This window comes from Poecilia formosa, unplaced genomic scaffold (assembly GCF_000485575.1).
Source record: "Poecilia formosa unplaced genomic scaffold, Poecilia_formosa-5.1.2 Scaffold38, whole genome shotgun sequence".
Taxonomy (NCBI): domain Eukaryota; kingdom Metazoa; phylum Chordata; class Actinopteri; order Cyprinodontiformes; family Poeciliidae; genus Poecilia; species Poecilia formosa.
The window spans coordinates 1846456-1861979 of NW_006799977.1; the positions used below are offsets into that span (position 1 = coordinate 1846456).

At 37.8% G+C, this 15524-nt stretch overlaps 2 protein-coding genes across 2 annotated transcripts in view; one reads left to right on the forward strand and one right to left on the reverse strand.

Annotated features, from left to right (window-relative positions):
• The window catches only part of jak1 (Janus kinase 1), a 32209-nt gene that overhangs the window by 7309 nt on the left and 9376 nt on the right, over positions 1-15524 (reverse strand). The window contains exons 3-16 of the mRNA XM_007550870.2: positions 15281-15404; positions 12741-12891; positions 12398-12561; positions 11970-12238; positions 10933-11054; positions 9430-9606; positions 7673-7830; positions 7215-7329; positions 6477-6663; positions 3865-3977; positions 3274-3426; positions 3024-3111; positions 2810-2937; positions 2284-2422 (exon numbers count right to left, since the gene is read on the reverse strand). Of these exons, the coding sequence (XP_007550932.1) occupies positions 2284-2422; positions 2810-2937; positions 3024-3111; positions 3274-3426; positions 3865-3977; positions 6477-6663; positions 7215-7329; positions 7673-7830; positions 9430-9606; positions 10933-11054; positions 11970-12238; positions 12398-12561; positions 12741-12891; positions 15281-15404 (2088 nt within the window). The remainder of the gene's footprint in view (positions 1-2283; positions 2423-2809; positions 2938-3023; positions 3112-3273; positions 3427-3864; positions 3978-6476; positions 6664-7214; positions 7330-7672; positions 7831-9429; positions 9607-10932; positions 11055-11969; positions 12239-12397; positions 12562-12740; positions 12892-15280; positions 15405-15524) is intronic.
• The window catches only part of LOC103137226 (adenylate kinase 4, mitochondrial-like), a 29553-nt gene continuing 28599 nt past the window's right edge, over positions 14571-15524 (forward strand). The window contains exon 1 of the mRNA XM_016670799.1: positions 14571-14792. The gene's annotated coding sequence lies outside the window, so the exon portion shown is untranslated. The remainder of the gene's footprint in view (positions 14793-15524) is intronic.

Sequence of the window (15524 nt, forward strand, 5' to 3'; positions counted from 1 at the left end):
TACAAACAATTTAAGAAGTGTTTTTGCTGAGCTAGGGAGCAAAAGGACCAGCATATTCTTCAGTTTTGAGCATCAAGATTCCAAAGCCTGGTTAAGAGTTGATTTAGGAAGCCATGTCATTTGCTCCTGTAACTCTTCCCTCTTATCAGCTCCAAAGTCAGCACTTTAGCAAGCACAAGGCATTGAAGAGATGCTATTTTTTATTTCCCCAGCAGTACCTGGTACGTACCCAGACCACTTACAGCTTAAAGTATAAATATCTGGTTGGCCAGGAAGTTCACCTGACCTAAATTCAATAGAGAATATGAGTATTGTCAAGAGGAAGAGCCACCAATGCAGACAAGTTGAAGGCGCTATTAAAGCGTCTTTAACACCTCAGCAGAACTGACAACTGATCGCCTCCCGGCCAAGCTGCATTAATGCAGTTTTTCATGTAAAAGCGGCTCTGACCAAGTACTATCTGCATCCTGGACATACTTTGCAGTTCGCCATCAGAAAGTGAATTCTGGGTCTTTATTGGTGGTATTATTTTGTGTGGAACAAATATATATAATTAAGAATTTACTTTTTGAAACTGAGTTGAATCAATAAATTTATTTCAGATGATACTGTGATTAATGTTGATCCACATATACCTAGGATGAATTTTAATAAGATAGATTAGAGTATAAGGGTTCCTCTGTTTGGCATCTGAAGAAATAATACCAGGACAACTCTAGATGCTACATTAATAATTGAGAAAACCAACAACCTGCTTTTACATGCAGCTTAGAGCTAATCATATTTAAAAACAAAAAATCAAAAGGGCGCTGGGTATAGAGGACGTGACACAAATGCGGAGGCCTCAGTTGTTGACGTGGCCGTCATGGGTTCAAGTCTTGGCCTGATGACCTTTGTCGTATCTCTTCCTCCTCTCTTACAACCCACTTTCCTGTCAGTTTACTGTGAAATAAAGTCCACTAGAGCTGAAAAATCCTTAAAAAAAAGAAACTGCAAAATCTCTTCTAGAGTTTATAAGATTACATCTGTACATCAGTATATCACTCAGTTCAACCCAACAAGTGTTTTCACAGCCACTGTAAAGCATGTCTAGACAGTAATATGTAATTTTCTACTTCCTTAAAATTGATTCAGTGTAAAAATAAAGAATGTGTATTATTAAGATTGGTTCTGTAAGAAAAGGTGAATTAACAGGACAGCTTTTAACGCAAACAAAAGTTCAGTGCTCATGTGGGCTCCTGTCATGGTCTGTCGTACTTGGTGTGAAGCAATACTTTCTCTTAATGTGAGGAGGAAATGCTGTGTGGGAAGCTAGCTTAAACTGTTGAATTGGCATTGTTTGGTTGATAAATTTCAGCATTACTGGAAAAACGCTCCACTAATCTGACATCCACAGCCGTCTTTTTAGCTCCACAAATCCATAACTTAAATGAGAAGATGGGAAAAGAGAGAAAGATGGAAAACCAGTGAAAGAGAAGAAAACATCTTAAGAGCCAGAAGAAAGCAATCAGATTAGTGGGAAGTAGGGAAGAGTGCTCCCAAAGAGTCTCTGAGCACATTACGCATCGATTTCAATTAAATCTATGGACAAGCACATCGATGTGGAACGGGAAGACCAGCTGATCAGCAAAGTGATAGAGAGAGGAATGGAAGAAATGGTAAAGATTTCTGAGAACAAACAGCGCTGGGGGGAGGGGTATTCCCACGGGCGCGTCTACACTGAGACGTTTCCAGTTTGTCCTGTGGTTGAGTCAGATCCATCTGAGCAGCCGCAGCAGCCGCCATCAAACAACTTCCAGCTCAGATAGACGAACAGAAACAAGAAGCTGCTACACGAGGGGAATTGTGCAATTTGAGACGTATCCATCTTAGTTTGACTTTGCACAGATTAAAACAAAACAAGTTACAGTCTCTGGTTGAAATCTGCTCAATGAGATGGAATGATTAAGAGACAAATGTGAATCTTTATACTCACAGAAACCTTTGACTGTGCTTTGTTTTCTTGTGTTTCGTGGAAAGATTAAAACCAGCCGGTGTTATTGAGGAATTAGAATTTCGTTTCAGTATCTCAGGGTCTTGGACTTCTCAGTTAGTACTCAATAATGAATTTCACCCTAGTTCATCCTAACTTCACTACAGCCTTTCTGCTTTTTTCAATTCTGCTTTCATGTACAGCTGACAAAGAGGAAGTTGATGCAAACAGTTCCATGGCAGCTATTTTGCAACTTTGTGATTTGCATTGTAACAAAAGTGAAAATGAGGTCGCCTGTGCTTCTTGCTCACCCTCCCTGGAGAGCACCGTTATTGGTATTCCTGGGTCGCTGAGCTTGATGAAGGGCTCTCCCTCCTCTTCATCCAGTCCGTCTCTGGCAAGCAGAATGTTCTTGGCACAAACAAAGCCGTGGACCAGCTTTTTGTCTTCCTAAAATACACACAATGACAAAAAACATTTATTAGGCAGAAACAAAATGTCGCCAAGATGTCATTGCTAAAACTCGAAGCTTCTGCTCTTAAAAAAAGCCAGTTTCTCTTAAATTCAGAATAAAAGTCACAGATTTGTTCAGATCTGGGGTCTTTTTCTGACATCTTTAATTAAAATTTTTAGTTTAGACTGCAAAACTATATATTAAATTGTTACATAAGTTGTCCTTGTTTAGCTTCAAGACCACCCCACTCAGCAGGAAGTGACATAATTATTTTCTTTTTCAATTATTGTTTTTCTGCACACTGAAATCACATGTGGGGTAAACACAGCATCATACCATGCATTTAAATACCAATTAAGGGGAAAATAAAGGTTTCTGCTTACCAGGTAGCTAAGAGCGGAGGCCAGCTGTTTGGCCACCTGGAATTTCCACCTGGTGCTCAGTGGACTCTGTTGTCTCCTGATAAACACATCTAGCGGTCCTAGCTGGACATATTCTTCCACCATGATATCTTTTGACAGAAAGAGACGTGTCACGAGGTTAAACCTCTGCATCATAAAAATCTCAAACTCAATCGAGCAGCTGAACAGCACTTACTCTCCTGATGACGAACACACACGCCATAGAGCAGCACGATGTGTTTGTGAGACACTTGTCGCATCATGTTGGCTGTTTCGAAGAAGGCCTGTTATCAGAGAGAGAAACATGTTTCAACAACGGTGCAGCAGGCTGAAGACTTTAACTAATAATTATTTGAAACATTTCAGCTTTTATCATAAGAACAATAGACATTATCACGTTTTAAAATGTGTTCCGACAAGCTAATGGGTATGAAAGTGAGTCTCACCAGAGAAATGTCCCTGTGTCCAGAACCAAGCACCTTCAGGACGACCTTGACCTCCTGGAAAGATGTGTAACCTGCATCTTCATCTTCCTCATTTTTGACCCTCAGAGTGCCCAGGTATATGTTGGTTTTTGTACCAACGCCCAGGTGCTCCTCCTGGTTAACACAACATGGAGCACAGACAGTTCAGAGGTCAGAAAGAAGCTGCATCCAAAGTATCTTGCTATTTTTTTTTTATATTCTAGCATGCAAGATAATGTTTTGTGTTATTAATTCAAAGGTGAGAATTTTAAGTTGTATTACAAAGTTATGAGTTATTAATTAAAATCTGTATTTCTGGTGCTATTGTGTTATATTTAAGTATATTTACAACTGGATGCAAAAACTTCAACATACTAACTGGAATTTTGCGTGGTATACAAACACAAATATTCCATAATTATGAAGCAGAAGAAAAAGAATAAATGGTTTTCTAAATGATTTTACAGACAACATATCTATATTTGTAAGGCACTGTAGATGATGAACACAGGAAGCAACATGCTAATGTATTAGCATCACTCTGCAATAATAAGAGACAAACAGAAAATGTACCTGCTCAATGTCCTCCTTGGGAATGCGGTGGAAGATGCAGAGCTCCCTCTCATGCTTTGTTGGCTGACAGATGGAAGCTCTCTCCTTGGTAACCACAAGAAGGTTAGAAATTTCTGTAACAAAAAAACAACAAAAAAAACAATGTCTGTTAGAGAACTATGAACAGCACAAAGCAACTGTTGATCTCATTGTTGAACAAAGTTTTCGATTTGGATGAAAGCCTGGAGATCTGTGTTGGTTAATCCTTCACTTCTTCCTGTCTTGTTACCATGGTGATGGTATTGTCAAAACTGTGGCCTGGTTTGAAATGTATGTGCTGCATTCAGGCAGTAAGAATAAAACCTGCCAACACTATCTGCATCTTTCAAAACATCTAGGTATAAAATAAAGACTCAGCAGCTAATACATGAAGCTGTGAATAAAAGCAGCAGTGCTGTGTTTACATGTGGCAAAACAAACTATGACAAGAACAGATATTAATGTTCAGCTATTAAACCTGATGCACTTTCTGTATACTTCTACACATGAGCAGACAGTGAAAATGAGTATTTGTTTATGTACTATATGACGGTGTGTGTGCAATGTGGGTTGCTAATGTTGTGACAAAACCAACAACTTGTGGTTCAAGTGAGGGGTGTGTGTGGGAAGGCAGAGGGGGCGTCTGCACTCCTTTAGCAACTTGTTAAAGAAGTCGGTGACATGCAATCTGGGTTTCATGCAAACTCAAAAAACAACATGCACCCAGATCCACCATCAAATAAGACACACACTCTGCTGCGCTCACTCAATAATCTTCTATTGAGAACTGGCATTACTTAAAACATACACATATGTGCTATAGACAACAGAATAGCTCTTTTTTTTCATTTCATGTTTACGATACTTCAACACAAGTAAAAGCAAAGAATACTCTCAGGATGTGGGCATACTGTATCAGTGGGCTATGGTTCGAGTGAGCCCATTGTGTAACAGTATAAATGAACCCAGAAAACAATACAGACCAGATCTTTTATCTTCCACTGAAGCAGATGTATCAGCTTACTGACGTGCATTGTGATAATAATCAACGCCACACCTACCTGAACAAACACCTCGGCACACTTATACAGACATGGCTCTATTTCTTTCCCTGTGTAAACAAGAGTGCCTGTTTGGTTACGGAAACCCACATTTTACAACTCTCTTCCTCCCTGACACCATTTCACAGACACTGCCAACACCGTTTCCCTTACCCCAACTCAAGCACACCTACGCCTTAAGAGCAGGTCCACATTCTGGCTTGCGTCGGTAGAAATCATAGCGCTACACATGTGCGAGGTTGACATGTTCGAGTTGTGCAGTATGCTATACATGTAACCACAGAGCAAAGATGAATGTTACTCTGCTGCAGCTATTCTGCCTCTATTTAGAGAAGGAAGTGTTAAACAGGTTGCATAAAACATCTAAAGACAATGGTTTCCAAGACTAAAATGTACATATATTCAATAATAAATATTGCTAATTGTAACTTTTTTTTTAATGCATGTCATTTGCCTTTCAGATGCCAGTAACAAAGGCTCCCCTTAAAGAAATATTTTGTGTGGACAAACTAAATGCCTTCTGGGTAAAAGTATTATGTAGAGGTGAGACAAAGACAAAATTCCGGTCGTTTTACCTAGAAAAAAAAATGATTAGTGCCACTTCTATATATGGCACTACTTCAAACACATACCTGATGTTGCACTTCATCTGACTTATGTCACTGATGTGATACATGCGTTAGAATTCTGCACCAGAAAAAGTTTGACATAACGTTGGATAATATGGCTGAAAATCTATCACAATATAAGCTATGATATCAGTTGATATGGAGTTAACTAGTTTTTTTTTTAAATATCTGAAATACTGCCAAATTGGTGGCATGAACTTTCGTGTTTTATCCAGTTTCCTCATGAGCCATTGTTCTGCTATTAAGCAGTTTTTAGGCATGACGGTGAAACCTGAAACTGCTACTGTGCATGCTACTCAACAGGTTGTTGCTAGGTAACCAAAGAGTGAGTAAGTTAGTTGATGCCACCCACCTTGCTTTGTTCACTGTGAGAGGTTGAGCAAACCCTACATACCCCAGAATGCTGTGCGGTTCTGGATTGGAGTTCAGTGAATATTTTATATATTGAATATTCTATTAGATGGATCATCTATTGATATTGATTAAGTGTCTAGTGCAAAATATGTTGTTTTTGATTTATTGTCCCACCCTAGTCAGACGTGGTAAATCCAGATGTAAACCACTATGAAATTACAAAAAGTCTCCTGGTTCTGACTTCGCAGCCAAACAGACTTTTCTGCAGAAGTTTCAGTCAATGCTCCAAAAATGTAATTTAATCCATCGGATTAAAAATATATCATCAGGGTTGACTATAAGCTTCAGAAGTGCTTCATCTGAACTTTAATGACATCACTGAAGTTCTGAAATTAAGAACATTTATGCACTTGATGAGGAGGTGAAGCTATAATTGAAATTGCTTTAACTTTGTTTTACATTTCAAGGTTTGCTATGAGATCAGTAACTTTGTATTTTGTACCGACTCCCCTTGCTCGGCCATTAAAGTGCATTTATCTTTTTTTTTTACCCCTTGGCTGTGGAGGGCAGCAGCGCCTGAGCTGGAACTGCATGTTGTCGGTGTGGAGACACTGACGCTCCAGGTGCTCCAGCAGCTCCTTCAAGGTGGGCCGCGATGTGTCCGTTCCATACAGGCGGTAGCCATCAGAGTCCACCTCAATCTGGAAGTTCTTATACTGGATAGTGAAGCTGTCAATCTGGATAGAAATGGGACATAGTAAATTAGGATCAAACAAAGCTACACAGATTGAAACGGAGAGAAAAATAGACTAGAAGAAAATGTATTAATAATTTAACCTTTATGAGGAAAAACTGAGAAAGATGAGACCAAAATGCGTAAGATGCAAAAGGAAAGTAAAAATTTGAAAAGTAAACGATTAGATGAGAAAGTATATCTAATTAAAAAATAAACATCCTGTTTTTATTTTTGTAAAGGTATTAAAAGGCAATTCCTCTTTTTAAACTTTCCATGAATTTTTGTGTGACTGTACAATTGCTGATTGGAAGCTCAAAAGGTTCTCGTAAGCTACACTCCACCCAATCCCAAAAACATCTGCATTAGTGAAAATTTTTTACAGTGAATTCCCAACTTTAGGTTTTCTTTGTATCTGTATCAAGTTTAAAATTTTAGTATTATGACAACCCTGCATATTATTCTAAAAACTTTTCATACACCATAAAAAAAAAAAAATAAACCAAGGACAGAATCAGAGAAATTCTTCTAAATGTCATGGAGGGTTTACACTACCTCATGACAGACCACAGTGATGATGATGAAGTTGTACTCAGTACAGCTCCAGCGCAGTATGTAGGTTCCTTCCTCATTGCCCTCCTGTCGCAGCTTTTGGACGGCATATTCAGTACTGGAGAAGGAGAAAAACAGACTTAATTATATTCACTGAAATCAGTCTGAAGTGGTTTTGTAGAATTAAGTGAATAAAGTAAAAACATTTCTTTCAAGTGCAGTATATTATTACAGTAAAAACTGACTGAAGTAAGTCTTTGCAAAAAAAAAAAAAAAAAAGAAGGAATACAAATTTTATCTGCTACATTGTGGGTATTTTCTTCACTTTAGACTGACTTAATGTTACAGTGTTTTATCTCTCGCTGTACAGGAAAACACAAGCATCAAGCTCAAAGACGTACAAACACCATATTCAATAAAAGTGTGGTTAGTATACGCTAATTAACAAAAATAATACAAACCAGATGGGTCCATGGCAACCAGTCTCTGTGTTCTGCACCACCAGGGCAGGTGCCACCTCCTTGCACAGGTAATGGTGGGCATCCACAATTAACCTGAAATACCCATCAACAAGTGCCACAAAGGACAGGGCTTCAGCCCTTGACAGCAGTTGGAGTTCCTGGAGGGAAAAAGAATTAATTGGTATTTTAATGGAAGTGAAGACAATATCCATCAGGCACTCCTTAAGTATCATTTTCATGGAGGCTAAATGTTACTCAGTCCAAAGTCATTTTAGGAGGAATTCTGACATCACTGTTAGTCATCACTTGCAGTTGGCCACAGGATGCAAGCTTAAAACCAGTGTTTCTCAACCCTGGTCCGCACCACCCTCCTACTCTGCATGTTTTAGATGTGCCTTTCCTCTATTCCCGAACAACTGATTCAAATGATTGCATGAGCACCAAGTACTACAGAAGCCTGTTAATCACCCAGAGATACAATTCAGGTGTGTGGCAGAAGAGAAATCCCTAAAACATGCAGGACAGGGGGGCGGTGAGGACCAGGGTTGAGAAACACTGCTTTAAACTGTCTTTAACCAATAACTGCTTGGACTCATCTTTCACATTAGTCCAGCATGGGGCTGTTAGGGATGTTGTGGGAGGAGACTCCGTAGTAATTTGCTGTGTTTCTATTGAACGTAAAAATTGCTCAAACTGGACTTATGAAAATAAATTTGCTGGATGAAAAAACCTTTTTCAATGAAAAGTTTTTGAGTAATGGTGAGGTGGTTTTCAGCGTATCGGAATTTTAGTATTTCGCAAATCTGCAAAGTTTTGCGAAATACAACAAAACTTTTTTGATATTACCACAATATCAAAAAAGTTTTGTGCACATTTGCAGGGGAAACATAATAAGGAGTGGATTACAACCCCAATTTAATACAATTTCTAAACACACAACATTTACAAAATGTAAATTCTAATAATTTACCAATTATTGCCTACAGATAATGAAATCTTAATTTTAATTTTCAGAGACCTGACCTGGTCACTGAACACCCCTTTTCTGAAGAGGAAGGCCCAGCAAAGACTCTTCTTCCTCAGGAAATTGAAAACCACTGGACTTCCCGCTCTGTTGCTAAAGAACTTCTACAGAGCCGTGATTGAGAGAATCTTCTGCCTCAGCATGACTGTGCGGTACGACAACTGCACAGTCGAGGAAAAAAAGAATTTGGCCTGGGTGGTGAAAACTGCCCAGTGGATCGTGAGGAGTCAGCTACTCAACCTGGATCTAATATACACTGGCAGACTGCAAAGGAAGGTCGATTGTATTGCCGCTGATTCCACCAACCCAGGACACAAACTGTGTGTACTGCTACCGTCAGAGAAACGATACAGATACATAAAATGTGATAAATCTCAGTGGAACAACACGACCAGATGAAAAGGCTCCTCAAACAATCTCTGGGTCTCCATTAACTTAAGACTGGGAAACGGGGAAGTGACAGTTCAGTCCTCTCCCTCTTTTGGAAAAAGACTTATTCCAATTTCCTGGAAACTGGTTTTGGGGTTTTGTATTAGCTGTGAGCTACAAACATAAACAAAAAGTTGAAATATGTCTGTATGTGATGAATCAAAACAAGTTTTAAGTTTCAAGAATTTAATAACCAAATTAAATTAACTTTAGGGAACTTGTTGGGCATTAGTCATAAGTACATAAAACCTTGTTTATGTGTAGTATACAATACTTCACAGATGTGTTTGTGTATTGGTCTCACCATCTTCTTGTTGTCTTGTCTCATGATCGTGACTGTTGTCTCTTTGATGACTGTGTGTGTGATCATATGGAAATCACAAAAAACCACCCAGCCATCATCCGTCTCCTTATTCCTGTTCTTCTGTTTTTCATCCTGCTTGCTCTTCGACTTGCTTTTGTCTTTGGGCATCACTGGCACCTGTTTCACAAATTCAACATGGCTTAAAAATAGCTTTTTATTCGGTAATAACATTCTGCAAATCAACAACTTTGGTCAATGACACCAATATAATGTCTACAGCTGGACTGTTTGCCCAATTAAGGGAAAGTATCAACTAAATCTTTAGCTGTTGGTTCATTAGAAGTGTCCTGATTTAAGCCATTGTATTATGCCATTTTCTAAATTGAAGTCCATTAACATGCAAATGGCTTAAAAGTCTGTATTACAAACCAGTTTTTCCCAATCCTCAATCCTCTAGGCACCCTGCCCTGCATGTTTTAGATGATTCCCAGTTTTAACACGCCTGATTCAAATGATTGCAGTTCAGTCAAATGTTGTTAATCACCCCTCAATTAAACTGTGTACTGAAGCAGAAAAACAACTAAAACATGGAGGGCAGTGTGCCTCGAGGACCAGGCTTGGGAAACGCTATTATACACTATGCCAACTGGGGTTGGTACAGAGAAACATTCCTTCTGTTTCTTAGGTTTGAAAGCACAAAGCTAAGAATCCAAAGCAGTAATTTTGTCCACTCAAGATTAACTAGAACCACATTGAAATATAGGATTCACCTAATACACAATCAGAATGGGGGGACGGGGAAGAGTAAACATGCTTAAGTCAATGTCAGCATAAGGCATTATAATGTTCTTATTTTATTTCACTCACTTGCCACTGAGATTTCGATCATAGCATTGATTTTGAAGAAATAATTGGACTGATATCAATAAACATCTACTCTTAAATTAATCAGATACACTATATTGCCAAAAGTCTGGATTTGTGAGGACAAACACTGGTGATTTAGAAAAAGGCCTTGCTTGCAATTTCCAATCTAATTTATCCAAGCGGTGTCAGATCAGGCTGAGGTCAGGATCCTGAAGTCTTTTCCTTTTCCCACAATAAAAACAAACTGGTACCATAGTCAAACATGGCTATCATGCTTGAACAGGAAGCAGCATAACCCCAGAGTAATGTTCAGAATGTCTTGGCATGCTGAAACATTAAAAATTACTATCTCTAGAAGAAAAGGGCCATGTCTAACTTCTGTAGCTACCGATTTAGCTAGAATAAAGGTTGGTGACCTCTGGGCATCATGACCCTCAGCCTCCACATGTCGTATGGTGGTATACCACTACATGTCTGGGTTACACCTGCAGCATTTGAAGTGATGAAAGCACTTGAATTCAATCATATTAATGGCAACATAGTGTACTTACAAAATATTTCAATCATTGCAGCCCTATGGTTAAGACACACCCACTCATAAAACAAGAGATCCCTGTTTTGTTTGTGTTTACTCACAGCTGCTGGTTTTTGCCTCCAGGAAATGCCGGTGGTGCCAATGACAAGAACTTGCATGTCACTGCTTGCCTCCAAGTTCTGATTCTGACATTTTGTCTGCAGCTGGCTCTGGTTATAGTACCCTGGAAACAAAATGTTTAAATGTGTAAATATATACAAAATATATTACAAATATATGTACAAAACCATATATTTTTCCAAATGTTTTATTTGTCTTCAGGTACAAAGATTTTGTAAATAAAGAGAGTCAGGTTGGGTTCATAATAAAATAGATATTTTGACCATTCAAACCATTCAGTACTTCAAATATTCAACTGAATTTGTTCAGCTGAATTCAACCTATATCAATAAACTATGCATAAAAGAGCTCATTAATTACATGTAATTCAATTTTTGTCATGTATGGTAATTAAATGTACCATACATTAAATAAATAAATTAGGTCATTTATTTAAATGTTTATTGAACTAGGTTCACACCACTAATTTATCCTCACACTAAGACTAAACTAGTTTGCATTTAATAATTTGATGACATGTTTTATACATTGTCTATTAAATAAAATGATTTAAACATTTACCAATTTCATGATAATTTTTTTTTGTATTTATTAATCTCATTTTATGCTTTTAATTTACAAATTAACCGACAAATAAAGGTTAATTTGTCGCTTAACCTTTATGAAACATGACAAATTATCAAAGTGTAAACTAAAATACCTCTAATTGTCCTAGAACTGTTAAATATAATTTAATAGAAGTACATTACCACATTTCTTATGACAAACTGAGTACATCTCAAAGAAATTATACTAAAATGAAAAGCTTTTTAAAATGTCCCTTAAACAAGTAGAAACTGACACAGCAGGTAGTATAAAACGCCCCATGATAAAAGCCTTTTGTTTGTAAGAAAAAATATTGAATGCTTTCCTCCAGAGTGAAAAAGATAAGTCTTTACTCTATAAGTACGAGTTGAAGCCAGGTAGCAATTGTGCTTTCTTGGATTTTCTTTGATGATAAAATTACATGAATTCTTACCATAGTAACCTCCATTGGAGAGCTCCTTCTCTTGTGTTATAACCAGGGAGACAGGCTCAAAGAGCTCGCAGCCCATTCTGCTGGTCAGCCCCTCCATGGTGGCCAGGTATTTGATCTTCAGATCATAGCAGGTGATGTTGCTCTCCCCAACTGTTTGGGTATTGAATTCAGCAAGGAATTTCTTGAACACGTTGCTGATGCGGATGCGGGTCAGGATGTTCCGCTGCTTTATGATGGAGTTCAGTGACTCCGGGATGAAACGCTTGTAACTGGTGGGATTAAGATAAAAAGAATATTTTAACTTACCTGTGCAAATCTCCTGTTTTATCTTAGGAAACATGGTAAATAAATGTCAACTGTCTTAGGAAAAGTGAGGTATAAAGAAAGAACAAATTTCATATGCTTGTACATTGAGTATCGGATATTACCTCATCTCACGGGAAGCTGCTGAAAAGGGTATACCGATGTCCTTGGCATAGTGAGTAATGGCAAGCACGGCCATGCCCAAACATTCATTTTCTATCTCATGTTGCTCGGCTTCTGACTGGGCTGCCCTCAGGGGAGCCTTGCCCGTTTGAAAATCATGTTGGCACTGTGCAAAAACAAACATGACCAGTGTTAGAATTAAATCTGACACCATTCGTACAAGAACACCAACCAACAACAAAAAAAACAGGAAGAGGTTAAAATTGGACATGAGAACAGAAAGGATCAAACTAGATAAGTTAAAAATGATGACTTGTGTAAAAGCTAAACCTTCTCAGCACACACCTGGAAATAAAGGTATTCAAGGGAACCAACGTCAAGCAGCGGCGTTCCCTCTGGTGTTTTCTGTGGGCTCTGTCCTCTGAGTTTATTGAGGCAGTGTCTCCAAACTGGAGACTCTCCTTCTGTGGTGCCATGCCAGTTCTTAAAATAGAATCTTAAAGAAAAGACAAAAATTCCAGGTTAAAAACAATAATACTGATAATCTGAAAACCAGGTTAGGCTTTATTTGTTGTGCTTGTTTTATGGTGAATTAACTTTTATTTAACTATGGCTACTTCTAACAGTGCGATTGTTCTTATTTTCCAATGTACATGTGGATCTTGGCAAATTAAAATCAAATTAGAAAGTTAGTTTAGTAATTAATTTAAAAAATGAAACTGATATTTTACACAGTTATATATTTTAAGCTTTTCTAATAAAAGCCCATAATTCAATTTCTCAGAAAATCATACTACTCCAAAATGACACAGACTGTTTTTTTTAGAATCATATTATACTATGGGCTGTACAGTCATGAGGAAGACTGCTGACTTGACAGCTGTAAAGCAGACAGTCAATGACACGTACCACAGAAAGGATAAGAAACCTTTATGGGCAGCCTTTCTTTTTTTTCCTCATACATTGACAAGATTACAAAAGGTTAATATCCATGGCCTCAAGGTCACAGTTCCAGCATTGATCTGAAGACACATTACTTGTATATACATAACCAATAGGAAATCAGTTAGCCAGTAGACAGTTCTTTAAAATTAATATTCAATCTTCTTATAGGTAGCACTTCATAGGGATTTTCTGCATACATTCACCCTAAGAGATGGCTACTTCAGTTAGAAATTCATGCTGGTTGCACGAAACCAATATTTGTTTATGCAAAAAAAAGTTTTTATATTGGGACACACAACCATAATACACGGTTTGTTAGCTTTGTTTACTTAGGTGCAGTGCAGACAGACAGACTGCAGTAAGTACATAAAAAAAACTCAACGGACTCAACTTCAGCTCCATCCACAAGCAATTTTCTCTTCAGCTTTTAACAGCGGCAAGCATGGCAAAAGAGGAAGTGTGACTGACAGCACAGTAAAATATTTTTTCTTTCTGTATAACATGCTGGCAAACTAGTACATTGGAATATCTGAAGGGGAACTTAAAGAGTATTCCAGTCAAGTGTAAACATGACACTGCTTTGTCAGTATGATATAAGACCTCAACTTTTTCTAAGTTGAATTCTTACAAAAACTCGCCCCAAACATCGTGACAGAAAGCAATTTAGTCTGATCAATCCATAATTTGGACTTTGGACTCTAATCTTGGAATCACATTTAAAACTTTGAGACTTTAATCTGTCAAGTCTAAGATAAAATATCAAGGCATGGGCGAGACACTGGCATCAAGGTATACCAAAACAATAAAACTTCACATTATACTGCTCCAACAGGCCAAGTGTCGGACTAAGTGGAAGGGGCAAAGTGGGGACGTAATCAGGACAAGGGAACGGACTGTTGTACTTACTGACTTTTCAAACCATCAAGCAAATTTTTTATTTATTTATTTTCAAAAAAGCAACAAGCAAAAAATCTAGCAAGACTTTGGTGACAGCATGTGAAAGCACCAGTTGCTCTGCAGGACCAGCTTATTTGGATAGCACATTTCAGTAACATCGCAGTTCAAAGTGCTTTACACCATAAACACTTAATACAACAACCAATTATGAAATATTACATTTAGTCAAAATGCCATTATCAAAATCATCAGAAAAATACAAATCAAATTTATTGATCAATGTTCCAGTTATTATGAATCAAATGCATCTCTAAAGTGATTTTTTTTAACCTTGAATTAAAAGAACTCAGTATTTAAGCTGCTTTGCAATTTTCAGGAAGTTTGTTCCAGATTAAAGAAGCATAAAAACTGAATGTCGCTTCTCCATGTTTGTCTTGCTGCAAACCTCGCCTGCAGTCAGAGCAGAGAGGAGTCCCATTCTACTCCGTGTCCACATTGTAAATGAATCCCACATGCTAATGCTGCAACACCAATGTTTGATAGCAACTTAAAAAGTTCAGCAAAACTACTCTATCAGCAAAGTAGTAAGCCTCCCAGACACATTGTTGCAAAGGTGAGCAACAAGCAGTGAAAGTGCAAGCTTCAATTAGAATCATTTGATTATTGGTCATTCCTAATGTGATCCTTTCCAGGCAGGGAAAAAAAAAAAACAAAAAAAAACAGTAAATCTTGTTAAGTCTTAATTATGTTCCTATGTAAACATTCACGTGTAAACATTACCAAAAGGTTTTAATGCATCCGATTTGTTTAGAAATTCATTACACAGATTTCTTTTTTCAATTAAACAAACAATGCAGTTCAAACTGACTGGTGCAGCATCCATATATTTTTCCAAAGCTCTTGAGTTCAATAAATTAAGTCAAGAACCCCAGTGAAATGTTAGAGCTGTTGGCCAGATTGCAAGAGCTATTAGCACTTTTGTTCTATGAAAACATAATATCCAACACCAGCGATGTCAGTTATGGCTGCTAACTCATTCTTACCTCATGCGATAGTGCAACTTGATACCGCTGTCCTCTTTGATGTCAAACTCGTGGCTTGGAGAGTACCAGGTGCCAGTTGCATCATTGTAAAGGGCAAACAAATTATGGCACAATGGAGAAATGGCTAAGAAAGAAGAGAGAAGAAATAAAAGATAAACACTAACTGCTAAAATGATTAACTAGGAAAGAAAGAGCACCTACATGGCACAGATCAATCAGCCTATAAAGCAAGATGAACTAATTA